At 34.4% G+C, this 27,126-nt stretch overlaps 1 protein-coding gene across 18 annotated transcripts in view; it reads right to left on the bottom strand.

The window, feature by feature from the left end:
• Window positions 1-27,126, bottom strand: part of BCAS3 (BCAS3 microtubule associated cell migration factor) — a 568,714-nt gene that overhangs the window by 292,039 nt on the left and 249,549 nt on the right. For 10 of the 18 annotated variants that reach the window (XM_081029000.1, XM_081029006.1, XM_081029005.1 and 7 more), the window contains one exon: window positions 14,038-14,188. In XM_081029000.1, coding sequence (XP_080885126.1) covers window positions 14,038-14,188 — 151 coding nt within the window. Of the gene's footprint in view, window positions 1-4,373; window positions 4,419-14,037; window positions 14,189-27,126 lie in introns of all 18 variants that reach the window. The other 8 variants (XM_081029003.1, XM_081028998.1, XM_081029009.1 and 5 more) reach the window with 1 other exon arrangement.

Genomic DNA, 27,126 nt, shown 5'->3' with positions numbered 1-27,126 from the left:
ACCAGGAATGATGGGTAGAAGCAGAATTGAATTTTTCCACAATGACCCAGAATATCTCTATTGCAAAATAACCTTTGTTGGCAGAAAAACACTGACAAAATGATACGTGTACATGAAAGGAATAAAAGTAAAAAGAGCTAGACTTGTAAATCGTGTTCACTTATAGATGGGTTACCCAACCATTGTAGGAAAGCATTCTAATACTATCCCTTTTTTTTTCTTTCTTGCTCTCAATAGCTCTTTTTATCCTCTGAAAGGGACTTAATAAGTCCTATCAAAAAGCATTTTGATAGCATTTTGATCCAAAAAGCATTCTAGATGTTTGGAGGCTTTCTCTCATTTACTAGTTGATTGAATTAATAATACGATATTAAAAATTTCAATGTATATGGGTGTCCAGAAATTCAATTGTGTTATGTTTATAAATGAGAATAAAACATACCGATAGGATGATGGACGCCTTTCTGCTAAGAACTGCTGCTCTTTACTCCCCTGAGCCCATCAGAAATGACCCCAAGTTCAAAAATAAAAAGTATTTGGCTTAACTTGTAAACAAAACGTAAAAGAAAAATGGAATGAATTCGACTTTCTCCATATCACGCAAAACAATGATCATAAAACATCACAGTTTCTAAACTTGACATAAGATAACATAAGATAACATAAATATACAAAGAAACAAAAAAAGCAAAATGAATACATAAGGTGCTACTAAATGAAAACTCAGGAGTTGAACTTTTTGTCATTTCTTCTGGGAGACTTAGCTATCTAACCATGGAATAAGAATCACTTTCACTGCCATCAGAAGTTCTGGGGACATTAACATTAAGACATCTTTAAAATTATTTACTAAGACTACTGAAGTTACCCATTGGCTTTTACTGTGTTGTGTAATCCAGTCAGATTAACATATTGAATTTCTCTTGACTGTTTTTTTTTCCTCCACACTCTACTGCAAAAGAAAAAAAAAAGCAAAACTCTAATGATATCTGCTTTAAAATTATAAAGAAATGATGCTTATCTGGATAATTTTACTATGTCCTATAGAACAGGGTATAAAGTGGTTTATCTGTAGATGGAATGAAAAACAGCAATGAGGTCCAATGCCTTATTTAGAAGGACACAAGCATGGAATGAGCTAAATTGAGATAGAAGCACCGTTTCTTTCCTTTTCTAAAACATAAGGGTATAGTCAATAATATTTCAGTTTAACTGCTAGACACAACATTGATGTAAGAATTACAAGTGGTGTAATGTCTCTGTGTTAAAGAAAAACTTCTCTTTATATTCCTCACTGTGATTAAATTAAGCTTTTAAAAGAAATTTAGACGTTTTCTCTCACTTTCAACTTTATTTTTCTAAAATAAGAACTAAGATGGGAAACTGAAAGCATTTTATTTTAAGTAAAGATATTAATAATAAATCTAAAATTATTCTATCACGAATTGTTCTTAAAGATTTAACAAATTTACATAAACTTTGCAGATAAGAAAAGATTCTCCTCTCCATGTAAATCTTATCTTCCAAAAATGAAATTATAATATTTTTCAACATTCTTAAAAGAACCTTAGTTTAAATGAATGATTTTTATATAGATCAAGTACTCTCAGACAGTGCTAATTAAAACTTTAAATATAATTTGATATGTAAGTTTTAATTCTTCTTTAAAATTAACCTTATATAATACAGACAGGTTCTGAGTAAGGGATATATTCAAATGGACTTTTGTCTGCTCTGTTATGTATATATTTTTTCTTTTGATTAGCAATTCAAAAATAACAGTAGCTTAAACACAATACTCCATGCACATCAGGAACTCAATAAATACTTGTTACTCATTTGTGATACTGAAAGCAAAATTCATTTTTAAAAATTCACACGGCTATTTCTCTTAAAATTTCTGTATTAAAAAAGTATACCATATGTGTAATTCTTTTACTTTATTTAATAGTCATTCCAACTCAAAAATCCTGGAGGATACATAATCCCCAGAATGTATAAAGGAGCTAAAATGTCGAAGACGGCCTGCATAGTTAACTTTCCAACAAGCTTAGTTTGTTATCAAAGGGAAAGACATTATTTTAAACTGACTCATCAGAAAGGGCACGAATTTCAACAGTTAAACAAGTTGACCAAAGAATAAAGAATTAGTAGAAATTGTGATCAAAAGCATGATCTTAGCTGAATGTTGCAATGTGAAATACAAATTTTGTGTGAAATTTATATAACATTTTAAGAGGAACTGTAAAAACTTCATATTCTTCCAAAATACAAATACTACCCTACAACTGCAAGTACTATAAACATATTTATTTAGCATAAGATTTTATTTCAGAGGAGTAAAAACATTCTCAAGTTGAATGCTAAGTATCATGGAAAAATGGCAAAAACTGTTAAAACAAAGAAGCTCTTATAAACAACATGGAAGAAGTTGTCAAATTTATATTCATTTTGCTGCCCTAATTTGAGGTTTCATTAAGATCTTAATGGGAAAAACATGCACCACTAGTAAAGGGACATATTTTAAGGGAGGATCTTTTAGGCTAGCGTAAGTGACTAAAAACGAGTTTCTTGTGAACTAACGATGGCATCAAACAAACCACAAAGCAGGCTTCTAAAAGACAGGCCATGATTTAAAAGTCTACTATATTTCATATATCCCTTTCTTTAATCTGGCGCTTTTAATCTTGTTTCAACCTCAAATCATTTCTGGTTGACAAGTGCTTTTGCTTAAATATGAGGAGCACATAAGCTGTTGAAGGAATGGACTTTTTCTTACTTAACATACAACATTTGTTACTCTATCTTTACTTCGATGCTAAAACTTCCATCTTTATTAACATACTAAAACTCTTTTCTTTGTACTTAGAATGAGACATTTATCCTAAAATGGAATTTAATTCTAAGTTTCGTCTACAAAGAAATTTTGTCCTATGTTGAGCTGGCATTTAAAAATTGAATGCTCACTATAAGCTCCGAAGTAAGACTCATGTATCTTATTTGTTTGTAAAAGAAATCTAGTTAACAAAAAGAATAAAGATGGACTTTCGTGGAATTTTTATTCCTTTATACCCTGAATTTGTTTCAAATAGTTTCCCAACCTGTGTCCTAATTTTGATGCTGCATTTCAAGGAGAAATTGGAAAGTATGAACAATTCCCAGTAGTCTTATGAGAACTACACATATATGTGCAGAATTCTTTTAAGTATTCTAACTAAATTTATAAAATTGACATAACTTATATTGCTCAAAACTTATTTTTGGCTCACTTTTAAAAGCAAAAACAACAACAAAAAACAACAACAACAACAAAAACACAAAATACCCCCATGATCTAATTTAAAGAAACATCTTTTCAAAACTGGTATTGTTTTCCCTGAAAAAAGAAAGGGAATAGTAATAGTAGCAGCTAAAATTTACTGAGCTCTTATTATGTATCAGGTACTGTTCTCGGCAATTTATGTTGTCAGTTCATTTAATCTTCACAATGAACCTATGAGGTGGGTGTTACTGGTAAGTCCATTTAACAGATAAGGAAACCAAAAAACAGGAAGGTTTTAAATAATCACCCAAGATAATAAAGGTAGGAAGTGCCTGGGCTGGTATTTAAGACCTAGGCAGTCTGATTGGAGACCTAACTCTTAACGATTATGTTAAACATAGCATACAGGATCTAAATCCATTCTACTTTACATCTTTATATAAAAGTATTAAATATATTGTTTCTTTTCAAAGTTCATCATGTCTAATCGGACAAAGTTGTATTTTATGCTTTGTTATATAAAGAATTTCCAAAATACATACGTTATGGTGAGTAGGTGCTAGTTACTCAAAATAATAAATTATTTAGGAGTTTTTATGTGAAACACAAACTTCCTCATCTTATAGCTCCTTAAACACCGAATTATTCAAAGCAGAAGTGACTTTTGTTCCTTTGGTACCAAATAAAATGCAGTAAAATTTATAGGGTATTTTTTAGCATACCTTAAATATATTGATATTTCAAAATAAATCATGTCGTCCGATGTTCAATTCAGCATGACATGTATGGGGAGCTTCTATTACCATAATACTTGGGTGTTAGCCTTGTCTTATAATACACACTAGCATTATGAGAGAACTCTTCTAATTTCTTTCTCTTTGATATTAATCTGTGGGTTTTTTTAAATTTGACATTTCAAGAAATGAAGTAAAACCAGGAAAACTGCTCTTTTACAGCTTAAATAGCAACATTCATGTCCCATCTACAAAGTATTCAGGAATTTGGTGCATCTATCAGTGACCAGGCCATGCAACTGAAAACAACAGTACAAAACAGTTATTTTCTGAGTACAACAAATGAATTAGGCATGCGGGACTGAACTGCGACTCACCATGGAGCTTTTATGGAAAAACACCCCGCTCCAAACAGATAAGGCCTTTATGGAAAAGGGGGGAAAATGCACAAAAAATTAGAGGAAAACTCATTTAACATGAACAAATACATGTATCATACGGTAATAGAGTATGGATAAAATAACTAAAAAAATTAGAAATCATTTGTAATTCAGCTGTAGCTACTAATGAGTCTGTATAACCAATAAAAATGACGTGTCGTAACAAGTCCCTTAATTTTCAAAGGGTAAGATATTTCAAAGTGTTCTATTTCTCCCCCTTTTCTGGAGTACCCCTGCAGGGTTCATACAGTAAAATAAAATAAATTTCACTTCTGAGGACCTTTAAAACAAAGTACAAGTTAAATGGAATAATCAGATGGAGGAAAGAGTGGGATCGGTAGCAACAGATGTGTGGTTGTGTGACACGAAATGTTTAAAACTAGCTAAAGATAACTCAAAAAAAAAATTCACTAAGCATTGTCTGCTGTTCACCGGTTGCAGTCTAACAGCCATAGAAAAGAAGCACATATTTCTAAGCTGCTAATTTCCAGTAAGTTGCACTGCATATTGCTGGCCAAAGGAATAAACACTAAATACAAGTAGTATGATTTATTTTCATTTAGGGTCACATTTCAGGAAACAGGCATTTCTCTTACCAGTGATACAAGAGATTAGCTTCCTCTACCTGGCCTGCATAGGGCTAGGTTGGAATCGGTCAACTAAAGCCACAATTGCTTGTTTTAAATATAACTAGGGATACAAACTCAAGACTTCAGTGTTGCACATATTTCTTCTTAATACTCTGTTCACAGTATTTAAGACATGCTATGCATATCTGCACACAAAGGAGACTGGCTGATTTAATTATATCCAGAACAAAATGTGGCTGTAGCATCTGACATTTGGAAGGAAGACATAACAAATCGAGAAGGAAAGCTCACTGGCAAACTTGGATATTTTCTTCTTTTAACTTTGGTGCTAGGGGTATTAAAAAGAATCTTGCTAATTAGTATTAATCTCCCAGTGAATATTGTATATTTGACCATAAAATGAAACTTGAGGATGTTTTCACAACACTGTACAATTCTGAGGACTGCAGCACAGAAAATAGAAAAAAAGGAACAGAATAGTAAGAGATACTAAATAGAAGAAAGGGTAAGCTGGAAGAACTGAGATACTGAAAAGAAAAAAGAAAAGAAACTTTACAGATGGAATGCAAAGCAAGGAACTTTCTCTCACAGTTAATGGTAAGACCAGAGAGATGGTGTCATCGTTCACATTTAAAACAGTGGATTTGAAATATTTTTTGACTGTGACCCATAAAAATATATGTTAAGGTGCAAGCGGGTGTATACATGAACACACACAAATTGAAGCAACACAAAAATTGAAACAACAATGTAATGAATTTTTTTATTTGTTTGTAATCAACTTTACTATTTTCTATTTCAATGTTTTGTAAACATTCATGTAGGGATTTAGTTACGATGAAGATTAATGCAAAGTCTAACAGGGTAACTGGGTGGGACCTGAGACGTCATCATTCTAATAAGCTCTGAGGTAAAGTCAAAGCTGTGTGTTTGTAGAACCGGTAGCAAAAGTGCGTTTTATTCTACGCGATTTCATTGTGGAAAAGAAAAGGCAGGCACAATCCCTGTTTCTGATTTCGTGATTCGCTAATTACATCAGAAACAAAATGCTACTGGAGCTCACCCTGCACTTTGATAAATACCTATATAAACAACTGAGACCACGTGAAAACTCCAGTCTCTCCACGGCATACGTAGTGACGCCATTCAGAAATGATCTGAAAATGGAAGGTTCAATACATTTGCATATGCCCCACAAAACCTCCCAAATGAAGAGGTTATTGTTGGCACACAGTACCCAAGTTCCTTTCGTTTTCTTCATGGGGCAGACCACCTGAAACAATCAAATAGTTCAAATGATTCTCATAGGAGTGCTTGTCGTCAGTTGCTCTTTCGTGTATATTGTGTTGACGCTGGACAGTCTCCCATCTCGTTCCAAATATCAGATTATAGCTGATTCATTGTAAAGAATTTGAAAGTTTTATCTAAGTCCTTTTATGAATTAAAAGTCTTCTCTATTGATCCCAAAAGCCAACCAAACAAAAATAAAATAAAACCATCAATTTCTACATTTCAAATGACCAGATGATGTTCCCCACCTATAGAGCCAGTAAATATCTTTTTCCAGGTTTAGGTGTTCATACGTGTAAAGGAAACATATATTCGTCAAACAAATTAAACACAAGCTTAAGAAAAAACCTCCGAGACTTGCCTTTTCAGGCAGTAACAGTGCATTACCAACAATATTTCTATTATAGAACCATTTCCTTCCCCCCCGATCCCAAAATGCACTGTGAACTCTCCAGATACTGCAGAAAACAGGCCTATACTAACAGCAGTCAAGTTTAAAGTCAATATGGTTTTCACTGTTCACAACATAACCCAGTTGTATGAGGTTAAAAATATACTCTACAATCAAATAAGGATCTCCTGACTAACACAGCTCAAGGAGAAATCAGAGGGCTGAGGAACCAGGGTGAGAACCTGCTTTAGAATGTACACTTGGCATGTTTCCAATCTGTGTTCACCCACTTCTTACCCACTCCTACAAACTGGACCTCTGCCATGTACATGTAAAAGAAGAGCGGCAAACTCCAAGGAATTAGAGTGACTGATGTAATTACTGACTTTGTATGGGTAGTGTCAGCTGTTCTTTTGAAATGCGCCTGCTTCATCTTTCCTCAATAGCAAAAGAATGAAAATATAAAGTCACAAAGGACAAATCCATGATCCAGCTGTCTTCACCTATGACTTTCTCCTCCCCCTCCAAAATCCCACAGTTGTAGTTTTATATGGGGGTAGTTAGGAGGAGGAAGAGAGTATGTGAGTGGGAGAATATGTTGAATTAAAACGGTCTGTATTAACATATGCCACTCAAACGATCATATTCAGATATAAAGAATTTATGTGTTTCCCAAATGCTATTAAGTTTCAATAGATTTAACAACCCGACCATATAAAACTTATTCACTTTGCCATGACTATGTCCTTTTTAAGCTGAATTCTGATTGAAAAACATCAGGAGTGGCCAAGAGACTAAAAATCCATAAAAATTTATTATAAACTGAGAGTCCATCATGAAATGACTTGGCCATTGGCTCTCCAAGTGTTTTTTTTCTGGAGATTCACAGAAGACAGGAAGGAATTGTGTTTTATATCATTAATGCTGTGTAAGTCTTTAAACTCTGATTCATTCTGTTGAATGCCACACAGCACCACAAAAGCTTTGGTCTTAATAGCTGAAAACAAGCGAAGTGTCATGGTTTCTTAAATGTAAGTAAAAAAGTCGGACTACATTTGATTTGAACAGGAGAAATCCTCTATAACTGACTCTAGTACTAAAAAGGTATGAATAATGATTAGGTTCAATCTTGTGCAGAGTTAAAGGACTAGTCGGAGTTTAAGAGGAAAATTCTATAAACAAACTTGGAAAGCCCTATTTTTCAACTGATCATGTCCTATGAGAATTGAGGCACAAACTCTTAATGGACAGCAGGATGACCACATACAAATTTTAAAGGTACTGAATAGAGAAAAAGTAGAAGAAAGGCTATACAACATTATGTGTAAAATTGTAAAGTAAAGCTGTATTCTCTAACAACATATTCTAGAAACTCTAATGACTCTGCTACATTCTGCATGCCTTCCCCTCCCCCACCCCATTAAGGAGCAACTGAAATGGACTCACAAGCATATGAGCAAATTAGTCCTCGTGTCATTTTCAAATGTTACTTTTAATTTTTCACTAATTTAATTTTAACTGCTCCCCATTAAAGAGACCTATGGCACTGTGGGCTCTCAAATGGTTCATCTGTTCAGCAAAGTGAAGCTGAAACAGACAAGTAGTTCCCTAAGTTGAGACATATTCAACATGCAAATTTAAATCACAAACTCAAGATTTTCATTAGAAAAACATTAGATCATGTTCAAATTCTGCCAGATGTGGCAGTGGCTAGAATAGCCTAAATAGATGGTCAAATTTTGGTAGAAAGTTATTTCTGACTTTTAATATAGTATATAGCAGACTTTATACAAAAAAAAAATAAACCCATAGATTTATGGTAAAATGGAACAAACTATGGTGTGATTTAAGTACTCCACCGATTTAGCACAAAAACTGGAAACTACAACTATGGTAAGTATATTGCACATGTAGACATATCCATATCTACTCTATTGGAAGAAAATACATTGCCCATTATTTTAAATCTGGAACCAAACATTTATAGCTCAGCTATTAAGAACTAACACCTAGACAAGACAGGGCTAGAAGGTGGAGAACTACGGTGTGTTACTGTACCTGGTGAGTCTTTCTCCAAATCTTTTCCATTTAATTCTCAGAACTTCACCTGTACGGTTTGGGGCTCAGGCCAAACTGTCTAGATAAGCCAAGGTAGACCTCATTGAATTAGAAGAAGGAACAGACCTTCTTCAAGGCCTAGCAAATGCTGATGTCATTTACTCACTGTAGCAAGCTCTGATGACAGATTTAGTCTACAAACTTCAACTAGAGGTAATCAAATAAATGCTTTTAAATGCTGCCATTTCTAAGTAAGAACAACCATCTATAGTTTCTAAATGGAACGCTTGCTCAGCACTGGCCCAGAGTCAGGCTTAGAAATGAGGTCATGGGACCAAAAACGTGGTAGGAACTCATACACTGTAAGGCTGAAAATTATAATCTATACCTATCAACTTTTATTTTTCAGATGAAGAAACTTACCACTGGTAACAGGAGGCAGAACCAAGATGAGAAGCCAGGGCTTCAAACTCCTATGTCCATTTTCTTCTACTATATGACCTACCCTACTTCTACAGGGTCGGGCTCAAGGTTTCTAACATCTACCTCAAATTGCTCACAAAGAAACGAATAAATAAAAAGATGGTTGGGGAAAGGAGCAGGAAGCTGCCCCATTTAAGGGGAAGGAAATCTATAAAAGAGAGCAAATCATCTCAGGTTTACATCACTAAAAACGATCAGCTAGTTAAACGCAAGGAAGTAACTTCATTCCCAGTTTCCATGTTTTTTGTGCCTATGAAATTACACTGGCCTCTTTTTACTATTTTACTATTCTCTGCTTCTTCCTACAAAATGATGTCTGTATATTTATAATTTTAGATTTGATGTACATAAAATGAAGCATAGTGATAAAAAATTATTTTGTCGATTTTCACATCGGAAGCATTAAAAAATTTTGTCACTTACTGGACTCGTTAATTCAACCAACTATCTATGAAATCATGCTTAATAAATCCCTATCACAAAACTTAACACTTCCCAATGTGGAGCAATCCCTTACTGCCCTGTTTCACTTTTAATAGATAAGGAGATCACTTTTAATAGAGGAGGAGAACTATTCTTATTTGTTATTATGATGGAGGCCTTCCAGGACCTCCATCAAGAAAACGGATTCTATTTGAATAGATGACTTTTAGCACTTCTTCTGCCTTCATCAGTGTACACTGTGGTATGACAGGGTTAAGCAACAGCTGTTGCCAAAATAGGCCTTATTTCCTCCAAGTGCTGCTTCAAGGTATAGAATGTGAAGGTGTAAATACATCTGTCTTTTGCCATTTGTAGTTCTACTGGCCTTGTGCATATCTTGGAGTAAGACAGATGGTCCCTGACGCTGCACAGGCTTTCAGGGATATATATTTCCGAAAATAAGAGGACAGATGTGAAATATGGTTAAGTACACATTTTTATCCCCTGAAGGTTTGAGTTGAGGTTGTCATCTGAATTTGGTTATTTAAATATAGGATCCTAGGCAATCTTTAGAAACTGCTGTGCTAGAACTATAACTTTTTTTAAAAAATGCTTATTTTATGCCTTATGTCAAAAAACAAATAAATGTTTTTTGTGGGGTTTTCTTCCACCATAATCAAATTTGTTATTCCAATGGCAATAATACAGCTGGAGGTGCTCATGGTGATACTGAACAAGATTTCCTGCCTTCTAACTTCTGTCCAAAGAGAAATGTCTACTGCTTGTTCCTTCCCCCTTTGTGGGGGGAAATCCACTAGGGGCCATTTACCCAAATAAACCTCTTAATGCATTTATTTAAAAAAATTTTTGGACAGACTCTCCCTCTAAAATGGAAAAAAAAAAGTGTTGGGTGTCCTATCCCAGGAACAGATAAACATTGATCTAACCTAAGTATATAATTTTACTAAATATATTATCAGGTATATTGGAAGTAGTCATAGAACTTACATGTCTATACATGACTCAGCACTGCGTTGTCTTTCTACATAATCATGCCAAATACTTCCTGTTAATTTTATTTTTTAAATGCTAGGAAAGGCATTCCACAGAGGCAAAGTTAAGAGTAAATTAGAATTTCCAGAATGAAAAGAGACCTGGAAAATGAAAATCCCATTTGCTCATCACACTCTGGTGAACGTAATGTGGCAAGCAAAATTCTCAATAAATATAATAAAATTTAATGGATATAATGCAAATTAGCTACCTGCAGTCTTGAGAATTAACCATAGTAAAAAAAAATTTTAATGAAAATGAAATAAATAGAGCCTTTCAAATAATGGGATCAAATATGATGTGAAATGTCTGGGATTTGCTTCAAATCTCAGCATATGTCAAAAATGAAAATTCAGGGAATATATTTTGCTCTTGCAAAACAAATATTACTTTTGGTAAGGCAAATACATGTATTTCAGTGAAAATGCTAAATGTTAGGATGATAAAACCACAAATTACATTCTGAAAATTCTATGACCAAATGTTTGGGTGACTTAAAAAAGAAAAAGAATGTTTGGGTGACTTATAGCAAGAATAGCAATTTCTGAATATAATCAACGAACCTTTCAGAAAGTGGCTTAGGAGTATTAAGTCTTGTAATGTAGCAATAGTCAGGTTATGAATACTATTTTCAAAGTGTTTACAGGTCACTGTAACCTGTGTTAATAGGAATAAATGAAAGAATAGTAGGAGGGTAGGAGGAAAAAGAATAGTAGGTGGGGTAATTTGTGGCACACTAAATCTCCACCACAAGTAAAGAATTCATTACAGATAACAACTATATAAAAAAAAACTAATAAAGTTTAAAAATCACTTCTTTTGATAATTACATTATGGTTATATAAAAGAATACCCTGTCTTTAAAAATTAAATACTGAAATATGTACAAATACGTGGTTACTAAGTCTTCAAATTACTCTGAAACAATTTAGGAAAAAACATGGTGTGGGTGTGTATATGTACGTGGGTGTCTGTGTGAGCAGAGAAAATGTGAATGATAAGGCAAATACGTTAAGACTGTTAACAGCAGGGAAATCTGGGTATACAGGAATTCCTTTTACTGGTCTTGTAACTTTTTATAAGTCTTAATCTACATCAAAATTTTAAAAATGTATAACTCATTATGGGAGAAATATTAACTATTCTCTCACAACACTTCAATACAGAACATGCTAAAAAGAGTTCAAAAATTGGCAAAAATAAAATGGTTTAAGTATTGAGATAAAAAGTCTAGTAAGCAATATGATACATGTATTTTGAACTAATATTAATTCCAAAGCATATAATTCAAATTCATATTTTTATTCATTCATAAATAATTATTAAATTGTCTACAATATAAGGGAGCCTAATACACATGCTCTAAAAATCTAGGAATTGTGACCAAACTTAAAAAGGACACACAGAATTAATCTATAAGTTAATTAAGTATGGTAGCATAGGAAGACACCAAATGATTAATATTTTCTACTCTTCTAAGGGCAGAGAAGAAGAGAGTAACAAGAGAAGAGAGAGTGAAAGAGAGATGTTATACTTTTAGTATGGAAAATTTCAAATATACACAAAAGTAGATTCAATTTTCACCCCTCCCCACAGATATTTGAATTAAATTATCATATGATTTCATGCATTGAACTTCAGTCACTGTCTTTGAGATATATTTGAAGAAGCTTTTTCGAAAAAGAGAGCTAATTCTTTGCATTACAAAATAGCATAGCTCTTAAGTTTTGAAAACAACCAAGACACATCAGAAACAAAACTAAAATTAAATTCAGAAAGAACAATTCTCAGTATTCTTTCACTTAGATTCAGAAAAATAGACAAAAACTCCTAAGCACTTTGTAGAATTGTATATTGCTGATTTGGGACCTAGGTTTGCTGTGTTTTTCGTTTTCCTTTTTTCCCCTTATATGCCACAGACTCAATTTTATTTCTACATTCAGCACAAGGATCACTTTAATACAAAAACTACCCCACTAGGTAATGGATCAATTTCTGTGTTAGGGTGAAATCTGGAGCTCAAAGGTCTCATCCCTGAAAATGAGTATTTCTATTCACAAAATTGACCTCTATCCACACTTTACCACCTAACACAACAAAATTAAGACATACTGATACAGCAGCCAAGTAATTTAATCTATTCCTTTTGTTGAAAAGATCCTGAGGACTTAAAACCAAGGTAGGGTTTTCTCCTGACTATAGAATTTTTAAGACAGTTGTTCCATTTCAAATTAGGTTAAACCTCAGGATTGCTTACTGATGAAAATAGGTAATTTGCATACACACACATACACACACACACACACACACGGTGCCAAAAAAATGTATACACATTCTAAGAAAGGAACACTATTAAAATTGTAATACTCAATATATATCGATAACGACAGATGAATACAAGTCATATTTGACTTCTGCAATTACAAGAGGTGCTCAAAGTGGTTACCATCAGTGTCTAGACACTTCTGATTATGGTGAACTACTGCCTGAGCATAGACAACATCTCTTAAAATGTGTACACATTTTTTGACTCTTCGTGTGTGTATGTGTGTGTGTTTGTGTGTGTGTGTGTAGTCTGGAATTTCAGAGTTATTACATGATTGAATATCTAATGATATCTTAGACACAGCACTATATTTTCAGGAATCCAAAGTTATAATTTTATATTCCTAACAGGTAGGAATTTTTTTAAAAGGTTAAAATAGCTAAACATGCACAAAGAAATGCAGTGAGTCATCAACAGTCTCTGAGGATGTTAATGGCCCATCTTGAGTAGAGACCAAAGCTTAGGACTCTGGCTATTGAAAACTACCCATAATATCACACTATCCTGACACTAATGACAGATTATTATATTTAAATTATACCTCAATATACATGATTTTTTTTAAGTATTAGAAACATGGCTGTCACCCAAAATTCTCTCCTCAGTATTAGTACTAGTCAAAATTTGGGAGTCCTTATAAATCCAGATCATGTCCACAAAAGCAAGAAAGTGAAACTACTTTTCAAACAAAGCCACAAAGCACCAAAAATAAGACTGAGTAGATGGGTCTGGGTTTTATTAGCCAATCCTCATTTTCACAACTTGTCACTGCTTTGTTTTTTCTATGAATGTGTGTGCACATGGTTGTGTGTAAGAATGATTGTGCACATTCTACACTTTGTACTTAATCTGGTGCCATTAAGTCTCACGTGGGCTAGGAATAAAGAACATAATCAGAACCACACAAATAAAAAGTATATTTGATTTTTTTAATATATTCAACCCCTTTAAACAGCTATTTAAAAAGTACCAAGCCTGAGGCCTTACCCTGTTCGTTTGGTGATGGTCCCCAATGTCATTGGCTGCTTGATTTGTGCAAGAGGCATCAACACCATCAAGCTGGGGAGAGGAGAGAGCCGAGGGTTGCCAGGGTTGTTGTTGGCAAAATTATTGTAAGAGTCTTGGCTGTTTAGTTTCCCTACAAAGAGAAAAATAAAAAGCATCACCAAGGGAAGTTTCCTTCTCTGATAGGATTCGCACTAACTCCGATTATCATTTTAAGAAGTTACCAAAGGCAGCAATGATTCTAAAAGAATCATGATCATATGGATGGGGAAAAAACAAAGGATACTGGGAACACCAAGTGTGACTTGATTATAAACAGAGACTTTAGTCTTTGGGAATGGAGGATACTGAATTGGATAGATGTTAAATGGTTATACAAATAGTGTAAAATTTAATGGTGTTATAAACAAATATAAGATAGAGAAAATAAAATGGGAAAATCTAAATTAGTCTAGAGGTGGCATAGAGCATTTCCGGAAACAAGTTTGAGAACAGGTGGGGAGAACATGCCAACCATGGCAGTCTGTGAAGGCTCGGAGGGCAGAAGAAACATGAGTTGTAAGGATGATTTCGCATGGAGAGTAGCATGAGCGACATAGGATGAAACAGACCAAAGTCATCGGCAAAACCATCACCTTCCTCCCAATATCTACCATTCCCCACCATAAAATTTAAAAACATAAACTGACATACTTCTCTTTATTTTATGCTGGGCAATAATATCACAAATTAAAAAGAGTAGTCATCATGGCTCATTAATAACCAGGAAAAACAAACTCCACTGTGAAGTAAAATCTGATCTACAGAGAGAGTAATTACTCTAGGCTTACCAGCAAGCCAAACTCCCCGTATGCATTTATCTTTTCTCCCTCTCCAGGCTTCTGCATTTTCCAGAAATGTCCTATAAATGAACTCTCAAAATATATAGCTTATTGGGTCTCGTCTTTCGCTTGGCCAATAAGCATCTGAGATTCATTCATTCTACATGTTCCTGCATGTATCAATATTTTTTTTCCTTTTTATTCCTAAGTATGTTCCCATTACATGAAAGTACTTCAGTTTGTTTATCCAGTCATCAGTGAAAGGATATTTGATTTGTTTCCAGCTTTTGGCTAATTTGAATAAAACTACCATAAACATTTGTGTACAGGTTTTTGTGGACAGGGTTTTTTCCTTTTTCCTCTTTTTTTTTTAATAAATAATCTAGGAATGGAATTGCTGGTCAGAGTAAATGAATGTTTGCATGGACATAATAATTGTATGTGTACGGTTATGGGAAAGTGCCAAATAGTATAAAGAAATAATTTTTGTACATTCATCTTGTATCCTATAAGCTGAACTTGTTTCGTAGCTCTAATGGTTTCTTGTGGCTTCCCTAGGATTTTCTATATCCACGATCATGGCATCCTCAAAGAAGAAAGTTTTACTTCTTCCTTTCCACTTCAGATGCCTTCTGTTTCTTTTATTGCCTAACAGTCCTGGTTACAAGTTCCAGTACAATAGTGAACAGAAATGGCAAGATCAGATACATTCACTTTGAGTTAATTTTTATATATGGAGTGAGGTCTGAGTTGCTTTGAAAACTAATGTACACTTGTTTCATCACCATTTGTTAAAAAGAGTATCCTTTCCCCACTGAATTGCCTTTCCACCTTTCTCAAAAATCAATTGATCATACATACACGTGTGGGTCTATTCCTGGACTCTGCTCCATTGACCCATGTCTCTGTCTTGTCATCAATACCACAGTTTTTTCATTATTGGACTTTTATAGTGATTCTTATAATTCATGCACTTACACAGAAACTTCATAAAAATTGACATTATCCATGTCATGGAAATGAGACCAGTATTTATAATCCAACAATTCTTCAATACAGAAAACACCTTACTGACCCAATCTTCTTTCAAATCATTTTTCTTGATTTTTCATAAAAATATCTGCATCGGTGATATGCTTAGCAATAAATATGGTATTTTATAAATAACAGTGACAGTGAACCCACACATTTATTTGTACTAATTTGAATTAAAGAGACAGATTTATATAGAAAACTAAAGACACCCCCCACCACCACCAAAAGGTCTTAAGTAATGATATTTCTAAAAGACATCCTGAAAACATTTACTCTTAGAATGAATTCACTATAGAGAGAAAACCACCACACTGTATCTAATGGTAGCTTCAGAGGTAGTGGAAAAGTAACAGGCTCCTTTTAAAAAATCATTACAAGATGAAGTTGGATAATGGCTTAACCAAATGCAACGTCTTTCTTGGACACAAATCTATGGAATTATCAAGTTAAACACTTACAAACATCTCTTTAGCAAAATGAGGAGAAAGACAAATTCACAAAAAATAAATATCTATCCCCCCAATTTGCATACCAGAATTCACATTAAAGTTAACTGACGTGACCCACACTCATAGAGGTAAATAAAAGACAACATTCAAAATGTGCACAAGCTGCTTTAGGCCATTTGACAAATTACTCAATAATATCTACATTCATACAACACGAGACCTTCTAGGTAATATGAAGAGTGAAATCCTATTACAACATTTGATATTTGTGGAGGAGTACCCGAAAAACTGTTTCCTAGGTAAGTCATTCAAAGTGATTTATCATGATACTCTTAAGACCAATATAGATGTAAATAGTTGCAAGATATACAATTAGACAAATATGGTAATACTAATTTGGATATGAAATCAGACCACAACATTAACTATGTCACAAGCTGAGGAAATTCAAGAACTGTGTAGAACACACACACTTTACAACTAGCAGTCAAATATTTGTTAAGTGCCTTAGCCTAAGATTACATGCTGTGAGGACTGCATTCTCTGTTGTCACGAAGCTTACAGTCTAATACGCATGAAACAGGAATAATTACGTTCTAACTGCCTAGTACTAAAGATAAGTACATATGAGATCAATTACTTGGAGAAGAGATCACGGAGCAGATGGAACATGACCTACGCTTTGAAAGATGGGCAAAATATGGATGAGTAGAAAAGAAGAAATATTCCGAGCATGGAGGATAACATGAAGAGCAGAGGGTGTGAAGGGATGCCGCATATGTGAGCAATAGCAAGGGATTTCTAACGAGAAGAGAAAACTATAATGGAAAGCAGTAGGAAGATAAAACGATTTCAGATTTAGGAAAAACCTGTCAACTGAAGCAGAGGTGAATTAGGTAAGTTCTTCAGCAAGGAAACAGTTCACATGTTCCGATTTTGAGCTCACTGAACTTTTAGATAGGAAGAGTGGTTTAGGAAAATGAAGTGATTCACCGAGAAGCTCGAAATTTTGCAGTTTAGTTAGCCATAGCTTGTCCTTCATAGCTCACCAGGGTAAAGGACAACCTCAGAATACCTTACTAGATACTTCAGACCTATGCCTCTCAGACTGACACTGTATTGTCAAGCAATATCCAAGTATTTATGGGCTTTTACTCCTGGTGTCTATGTTTATGATGTAGCCTCTGAAATCTAGCCCATCTGAAAGAGGAACATAAATTGGGTAGATTTTATGTTCATGAGAATAGGGGTAGTGTCTGTCTTATAGAGCAGTCACCCCTCATCCATGGGGATACATTCCAAGATCCCAGTGGATGCCTGAAACTGCAGACAGTGCCAAACCATATATATACTATGTATGTCTTTCCCTATTTATACATGCCTCTGATAAAGTTTAATTTATAACTTAGGCACAGTAGGAGATTAACAACAATAACTAACAATAAAACAGAACAATTATAACAATATATTGTAATAAGTTATATAAAAGTGATGTCATTCTCAAAAATATCTTATTGTACTATATGTACAGCATGGATACACTGGACAAAGTGGTGATTCCCATCCCAGGCAGGATAGAGTGGGACAGTGGGAGAGATTTCAACACACTACTCAGAACAGCATGCAATTTAAAACTTGAATTCTTTCTGTAAGTTTCCAGTTAGTATTTTTGGACCATGGTTGACTGCAGGTAAGAGAAACAGCAGAAGGCAAAACTACAGGTAAGGGGGGAGAGACTGATGTATTTTACTGGATATGGCAAGCAATTTATAAAAATAGCTTTAATGAAAGAATAAATGTATTACTAAAATGGTCAATGATGACATGGTTCAGAAAGACAAACTCAGAGAGAAAGCTACTAACTAGCAAACTTCAATAGGGTAGTTTTAGTAAAGAGTTAAAAAGTCAGATGGAAAGGGTTAAGGGAACGCTGATTAAAAAATGATCGAGGTAATGGATATAAAAGACAGATTTAAGGACTTTGCAGCTGAAAAGATGACATCAACAAGATGATACTATACCAAGTAAAGGTTTCATTCACCATTCATTCTTTCACTTTACACTTTTTGAGCCTATTGGTATGAGACCCTGTTCTAGTCCTGGATGAGTAACTCCAAGGAACTCCTAAAGAGTTCATAGCATAATGACACCAAAAGACATATAAACAAAAAAATTTTAAACGGGAGAAAACATGCTAATAATGATATCTGCAAAATGTCTCAGGAACAAAATGGAAGAAGACATTTTTATTGTTGTGTTAAAGGGGCAACTTAAAATGGGAGATGAGGTACACAAATTTTGAGCACAAAGGAAGGAACTTGATATCTTCTTAACCTTTACTTTTCTAATAGAAAATAAAGGATAAGAAGAGATATGTGCACAATTACATCAGGAGTTAGTAAAATGAGGGAACTAGCTTAGACAAGAGATTTCATTAGCGGACAATTAATGAACTACATGTAAATATACGTACATATACATTAAAATTTAAACCAAATTTTTAGAAAGTTCATACTCAATAAATCAAATACACAAAAATAATGTAATGATCCCTTCTTCTCCTTTGTACTATTCAAAGTCTTTGGTTAAACATTAATGTTCCCTATCTCTTGTGTCATGGATTTTCTTGGTAAATGCAGCTAGCTTCGAACAAACCTCCAGATTTATCCTCCATGAAAACTGGAGACTCCTCCAGAGTATGGGGCAATGTCTCACTAATCATTGACAGCTCCGTAAATGTTTCTGAATGAATGAAGAAAATGTCTTTTTCCCCATACCCAGGAAGTAAAGGAAAATACAGCCCTGTGGTATATAGAAAACAAATTAATTCTGGAGGGGACTCAAAGTACTTCAGAAGATAGTCAGGTGCTGGAATCCATGCCTCTCACTACTCTACTTAGTCTCATGTAGAGTAGGCCAGGAGCCTGGATTTCAGTAACTTGAAAAATAAATCTTGAAACACTTCCTTAGTTGATATAACAAGGCTAAATTTCCAAGCCAGAATTTTTCATTAAGCTGGAAGCTTCTTAATACAATGAGGTTCAACAGGATGAAACTTGTAGTGTCTCACGTCTTAGACGTCGATTAAGTCTGTGTCACTATTTTAGGCTTCAATTTCCCTTTGGACAAAGAGGGATAGTAGCACTATTTCTTTGCTCCGCCTCTCAGGCATTTATATGACAGGAATGGTCCAATTAAAATTTTTTGAGATCAATGAAGAGTTACTACATAAGTGCTAAATGTAACTTTCACTAACCGTTCTTTACTATGCTTGCTTTTTTTTTTTTTTTTGTACAAATACATTGAAAATAGCAGAGGTTGTTTAATTGCAGTTTTACTGCTGGGCTTCATAAAGCCTTAAAATACATATAATATTTCACACACCATTATACTTTCCAATTCCAGCTGGGACAAGACCTGTAAGTGACAAATGCCATGAGAATGGATATTCTCACACTATTTCTGGCACATCCAAACAGAGGAAGTCCCAAAAATCTCATGAGAAAATAAGCTCTTCTAAGACTCTCATCCTAGTTTTTTGGGCTTACTCTATATAGATAAACTTCCATAAGCCTTCAGGCTTTTGGGTCTTTATCCAAATCCACTAGAGCTTTGATCCTTTAAAGGTTTACCAGTCCCCAAGATAGACAGAGATCCTTTGGAGGGAAAAAATTCCAAATGCCAATAAAACGGTTTCTCAATAAATTAAAGGAGTAATTCTATTTGGAAATAGAAAATCATTTAAAAATCAGAATTTAGAAAACATCCCTTGATGTTTAAAGCTAGGATACTTTATTTTCAGTTGTTTTTTTGTTTATGGTTATTATTGTTTTTAATGTTACAACAAAGCACTGAATCAGAACAGTTCACATTGGGGTTTAATTTAACCACTGACTCTAAATGAATGATGAAAACAACCTCATGTGCTCGTTGTTAATTTTTTTCTCCTGTTTTACATGAAGAATACCTGCAGATGGCTTATACTGGGGGGTAAAGGAACTCTCAACCTCCTTACTAATACACAGTAGCACTGCCTGCATATGAGGTTGACACGGTCCAATCTGTGTACTAAAGTTTTGCTAATTCCAAAATGCCATCTTATCATTTATGCATTGTCCCAAAGTATATTTTCCCAGACATTCTATACCATAAAAACACAGAGGAAAATGGATTAAGTTGAGGATAAAAGTAGAGAGAGAAAATAACAATGGGCTTTGTTGCTGCACTGGAGGAATAGCGTGTCAGGTCAGCTTTACAGAGAGGCATATTCCCCAACCAGTCATCATTAACGGACTCACTTCCACAGGAAAAAAAGAAAAAAAAAGACAGAGTCTGAAAACTCCGGACAAAAGAAATCCCTGCAGACCAAGTAAAAACAAATTAAAAGACCCATTATAAAACACAGATGCTACAAGGAAAATAAACTTTCTAAGATTTACTGGGCTTTGACAAACTTGAACGTTTGTGGAAAAGCCATCAGCAACAACTCTCAGGTAATGTGGCTATGCAGCTAGACTCCTTTCTGTCTTATCTTTACCTTCTCTGCAGAAGCTGCCAGCTTGGTATTAGCTTCTGAATGAAGTGATGTGAGAACATGTGAACGTGGCAAATGGCCAACTGTGAGAAATTTCTGAAGCCAGCCAGATCCTGAAATTGTTGACCATCTCAGATTATGCTAAATATTAAACTAATTTCAGTGTATCTATGTGTATGCATGCATTTCTTCTTAAATGAAAACAAGAGGAAAAATAAGATATAAATGTAATTAGATGCCTTCTCCCCCATCTCTCCCTTTAAAAAATTTCCCTGTTCCCCCCATGCTGTGAACCAAAGGGAATAATAAAAGCAATTAAAACAGCATTCAGTATTCAATCAGAGTTGTACATAAGAAAGTATATTACAACAGTATCATATCAGTGAGAAAGAAAACTTTGTTTTAGGTTTCTAGAGGCACAAGCTACAGATTGTTGGTGATGGGGGTCCAAGGAAGATTCTAACACAAGGGGTAAGAAACTAAGGACTACAATCCAGTAAAATGGACCTAACGGCACGTCTGGAGGATAAAGGAGCATTGTCCTTTGTTGTCATTAGGGATGCAGGGATAAATATGAAAATGGCAGAGATTCATTTCTAAAACAGCAAAAGGACACTAGGCAGTGTTGACAGTGCCCTATGGGAGACCAGTGTTAGTAGGAGGTCTGCATTATCTTCTCACTTTTTGATCCTTAACAGGGACACAGAGCACATACACTAGGCACTCTGTTTCTCTGAAGGTTTACAATAGAAACCTTCCTATGTATTAGATTCCTCCAATAGTATCATAGTCTGTTCTCATCACCTCTCCACACACTCATCCACAAGACCCACTCTCAGTCAGTGTCCTTGGTCTGCTAATATTTTGAACTCTTACATTTTGAAATTGAATTAATGAGGCAACTGAAAGCCAATGCTGACGTGACAGGCTGGCATTCCTGAGAAGATAATTCTATGGGAAGATCCCTACCCCCAAAAATCCTATTATTGTCCTCTCCTTCCAACAATTTCCCTACTCTAAGACCTCTACATGATTATCTATTCCCTACGTGATATGTTTCCAAAATAAAACCTGGGTAATGAGTTCATATGGGGCTTTTGTGTGTGTGTGCGCATTTTGCTTTCCACAGAAGATCAAAACTTTTGGTCTGCTTTTAATATCCTGTTGTGGAAAGGACAGGGATAAAAATCCAAAATATACCAATGCGTTTAACTAAGTTAACTCTATAGTTGAAAAGCTCCTGACTTCTTGACTCTGTCAAAATGAGTACAATGGTAGCTTGTTTTGAAACTATCACTGGAGATCTGGGCTCTGAAAAGTTAAAAACACTGCTTAGCTCTTGCTTGCCATCTAAATTAACATTAAAGCTTTCTCAGCCAAACACTCGATAATTATTTAATCAAAACCAAATAGAATCCCTTCAGATAATATAAAAAGTATCCTGTGCAAATGGGAATTTCCTGAATGTGGGACGTTTTGGGTTGGGATGGAGGTCTCTATTTCTCTCTCTTTTTCTGTCTTTTTCACCCCCACTATCCTAGATGAGAATGACAAGCTTCCCAGCTGCAGTTCCAGGACATTCACCCTCCTTTTTGACCTTTTCTCAGGCGTATTCCAGTATAATCTGTAATCTATTCAAGTAGGAAAAGGAAACAGCAGCGCCCTGGTGAGAAACAGTGCCTTCTGACCCACATACCAAACTGGACGGAAGCAATGCTTGTTCACAGGAGCCAAGGAAGTAGAACATGCAATTAAAAGAAAATGAATAATATATACATATTTTGTAAAAGACTGTTAACACAACAACCAAACGATTTAGGTGACAAAGTTCAAGATGGAAAGAGTTCAAGGACAATTCTGACTGGACATTGACTTGTTTGTCCCGGTAACTTTTGGGGGGAGTGATAGATGGTGAAGTACAAATACTATAAACCTTTATGCATCTCAAGAAAAACACTTGTTGCTTTTTTATGTAAACAGTTTATGGTACCACAGACATCACTATAGGTATTTGGGGAGGGGTGGAATGGTAGGTAGACAAATGTCCCACAAAAATCGACCTGAAAACAAGAAACCAATCTTTTGTTTTGTTTTGCAAGATGGGGTGAGGTTTTTAATGATATCGTCATCACTTCTTCTCACTACATACAGAGCAGCCTGCCTGGAACGTGACACTAGTGCTATTAAATGTCAGTAAAATTAAAACTGTGTGTTCTGGAGAATTAAAACTGTACTAATTATTAAATAATTATTTATTAATGTATATATGTTTATGCAAATATTTATATATACTTACATAAATATATACATTTTTAAATAAACAATTTGCTAGTTGGTTTTCCTTTTCGAATCTGAATACATTTTTACCAGTTAATTATTATCTTAATGTGCTCACGACTGCATGTAAATTTGCCTATTTTCCTTTCCTTAAATCTAAAATAAACTCAATACATTTAGAAAATTTATACGTAAAAATTAAATGTCAAAAGGAACTAACTGTTGCTAAAACTGTAAGTAGGTTGTCGATGTTCCTTTAAAAAGATACTGAAGTGAGCTTAGAACTAGGAGGCTAGGAATGCAAACATAAGCCTCGACAGGGAGATGAGATCAAGAGTTAGAAACAATGTTTATAAGATGCCAAACATACAAGTGGGGGGAAATATAAGAGATATGTCCAAAAAGCTTCAGAGATAAAAGATGTATTGAGATAGGCAATAAATATATTATAGAAAAATCTTTCGGCTCCATTTCCTCTCCACTATATTTGTGGCACAATTTAGCCTCGATCACATAAGCCACACAAATGTATAAAATGAATAAACAAAATCGCCCTCCATAAGTGGGAAGTTCATTACCTTACTTTATTATTCTTAGAGCACTCTAAGATTTGGGATACAGGAAATTTAAACCCTTAATATTTAAGAAGTTTCAGCAACTTTTAGTTCATTTTAAACATTAGGATTGTAGCCACTCTTTCAACAACCAAAAATCAAACAAAACAGTAAATAGATTACATTTAACACTAGAGGGGACAAAGCAAACTGTGTAAATTAGAAGAACGAAAGAAAAAGATCTTAGGCCTCGTACTTTAACAGGAAAAGTTATTCCTAAAACTAACATACTTAAGCACCCTCAAATTTTCCCACTCTTCTGTCTTGAACTCAGAGTTTTGGGACTAAGTGCTCAGAAGTAAAGATGTGAAAAATCCCCACAATTAAAAACCCCATAATCTAGCATCTCTTAGACCAAATTTGGAATTAAAAGATATCCCCAAAGTATAAATAAATCCTCACTGAAATTCTTTCTTTGAAAATACCCTACACTCAGATCTCCCATGCTATCTCACAATGAATTTTGTATCATGTCAACAGAGCAAACAAAAGCACTTCACTGTTCATGGAAAAAAATATAGAAACTTGTCTGCATCACTCAACAAATATAACTTTATTACTTCCACTGTTAAACATATAAGATGTTGAAAAATTGAGAGTTGGTTCTGTCTCAAAATCAGACACTTTAACAAGATAAAACATTAAATAATTGCCAGATTTAAGTTGTAATTTTCTAGACCTGGAGGACTCAATTATTTAACATTTGCAGAACTTGTCTTTTTCAAATGCATTAAACATTAAACATGAAGGCAAAAATAAATCTTAATATCAAAGTGTTTTCTGTTGCATAACAACTACGGTAGTATAATGTAAGCAACTTTCCTAATAATCAAAAAGATATAAGCCAAACTAGCAATAGCAAAGGTGCTGTTCTCCCTACAACCTCTTTCCTGCTCCCCACCCCCACCTCATGGAAGCCTTCTTTTTACCCTTGACTGTTAAGGATATTTTCTGGCTCTCTTTCAGCATCATGACTCAGGTCATGAGAAGTGTCAAAGATGCATTTCCTTCAGATGGGAAAGAGCAGCAGATTTTAACAACCGTACAAAGATGGGAGTATAATGCAAAAGGGTCAAATCAGCATTTTTGACAGCATAGACGATAAAACCTTTTATATGTTTTGTTTCCAGCTTAAAAACATTTAAATATCATTCTATCACAATGTTTCCATGTTCTGCTCATGAAGAACACAGGAAACCCATACCCAATGTAGCTGTCTATCAAAAATTTGTGAGAGAGAATTGTTCACCAAAAACAAAAAAAGAAGAGAAAGAAATCAAAATACATCATATGAATATTAATAAATAGTTAAGTCCTTGTTTTCTAAACTGATTTTCCAAAAGCAAAACCATGAATTTACAGTACATAAAAGCTCCTTTTAGCTAGAAAGTCCTTGAGAGTGAAAACCACAAAGAGAGATATCATGACCATATCTGGGCACCTAAGAAATGTTGACTCTATTTCCCCGTAATTCTTCTGCCTTAGCAGAAACACTTTTTCTTAAAATCAGCTGGATCATCACCAGAAAACCATATTCATTTATCAGTAATGTCATTTTATAGTTTTTCTCATCCATGATTTTATCAAATGTGGGCACCTTACAATCCACTCCAAAATTAGGCAAGAGTGAAATATAAGTGAACATTTATTAAGCATTCCCTACTAGGGATGGTTCTAAACACTGAAAATTGAATGGCCTGTCTCTTCTGAAGCTGCTAATAATACCCACATTAATTCCACTCTATCCATTCTAAAATGGTTTCACTCTTGTGCCTCATTCTAGCTTCAATATTCTCACCTGCAAAAACACATCATCCAATGTTAATAACTTTTCCAATGAACCTTAAATCCCTTTCCTTTTCTCATCCTCCTCCCAATCTAAACATCATTTTATGCTAAGAACTATTATCGTAAGAACTATAATAGTTTCTATTTCTCAGTATGTGTACTACCCTGACCCCACTCTCTTTACCCTTTTGTAGTTTACAAACTATAAGTCAGCAGTCTAATTTTTACTTCCGGCTCAAATTTTAAGATCAAAACTACTCATGGCTGCTACTCTCAAGTCTGATCATTTCTATATCTGTTTATTTGGGTCATTCAGACACCGGTCATTATGTATCCTAAGAAGCCTAATTCCTACTCTTCTCCCTCTCCTTTTTTTCTAAAACTAAATTTCGAAAAAATATTTCAGTGGAACCTAACCAGAATTTTCTTGTCTTCCTCATTGGAAAAATAATGCAAATAGATAAACCAAATCTTCTTGTTATTCTAATCAGTAAACTAAAATAATGTAACTCCTTCAACTCCTTGAAAACTAACTTCTAAGTTTATTGCCAGAAGGTCTCCATCACGCCAACACCACCCCCAACAGTGGATTCCTTTATGGGGAAACTGACCAGTCTAAGTGAAATGATCTACAAATAGTATTGATTGGGGTACCCTAATAAAATTGTCAGTCTCACCTAATAGACCAGTGGAACCTATAAGCTAATATGATCTTCCAACAAAGAGCTTCCAACAAGTTCTTTAGTATAGATTTGTTGATTAGCTCAATAAAATGAAATCATGAAATAAATTAATGAATAAATAATAAAATTTCAAAATAAAATAAGACTGATCAGCCAAGGCTACCTAGACATTCAGGTCAATATTTTGGTTTAATCAGTCTGAGATTGGGCCTGCGTATTTCAGTACTTTTTAAAATCTATCTAGGTAAATTACAATTTCAATTCAGAACCATAGCTCTGATACAGAAGATAATGATCACCAAAAAGAAACAGAAAAGAAAAAGGAACTCAGAGGAGATAGAGCTAATGCAAGGAGGAAAATATGTTTTAAAAATTATAACTATCAAAGAGATAAATTATATTACATCTATAAAATAAGAATGTGATAATAAAAGAAACATTCAAAATACATTATATTAAGAATATGACGCCAAAATAAAAATGCAGTAAGAAGATCAGAAGATAAACTTGGGGATACTCTCATAAAGTGAAACAAAAAGATAGAATGATAGACATTAGAAAAGAAAGTCAGGGGTTCAATGTAGGAGATTCATTATCCAACTAATATAATTTCCAGAAAGGAGCAAAACAAGGAAAACAGCAAGGAAGAACCTATTAAGAATTGAAAGAACAGCCTCTGGGGAATGACACCTGGCCGGTGAGGGATGTAGGGGGAAGGGTAGGGCAGAGTTTGCCATTTTTCATTATAAATGTATGGTATTATTTGGGTTTTATAATAAATGCATGTATTACTTTGATAAAGTTATACTAAATAGCTAGAGAAAAACAATAAAACTCTAATAAATTTTAATAGAAATTAGAAGCAGAGAT

This window comes from Rhinolophus hipposideros, assembly GCF_964194185.1.
Source record: "Rhinolophus hipposideros genome assembly, chromosome: 20".
In the NCBI taxonomy this organism is placed as follows: Eukaryota; Metazoa; Chordata; class Mammalia; order Chiroptera; family Rhinolophidae; genus Rhinolophus; species Rhinolophus hipposideros.
The sequence above is the reverse complement of the archived record's forward strand: the minus strand, read 5'-3'. Positions and strand labels throughout refer to the sequence as shown.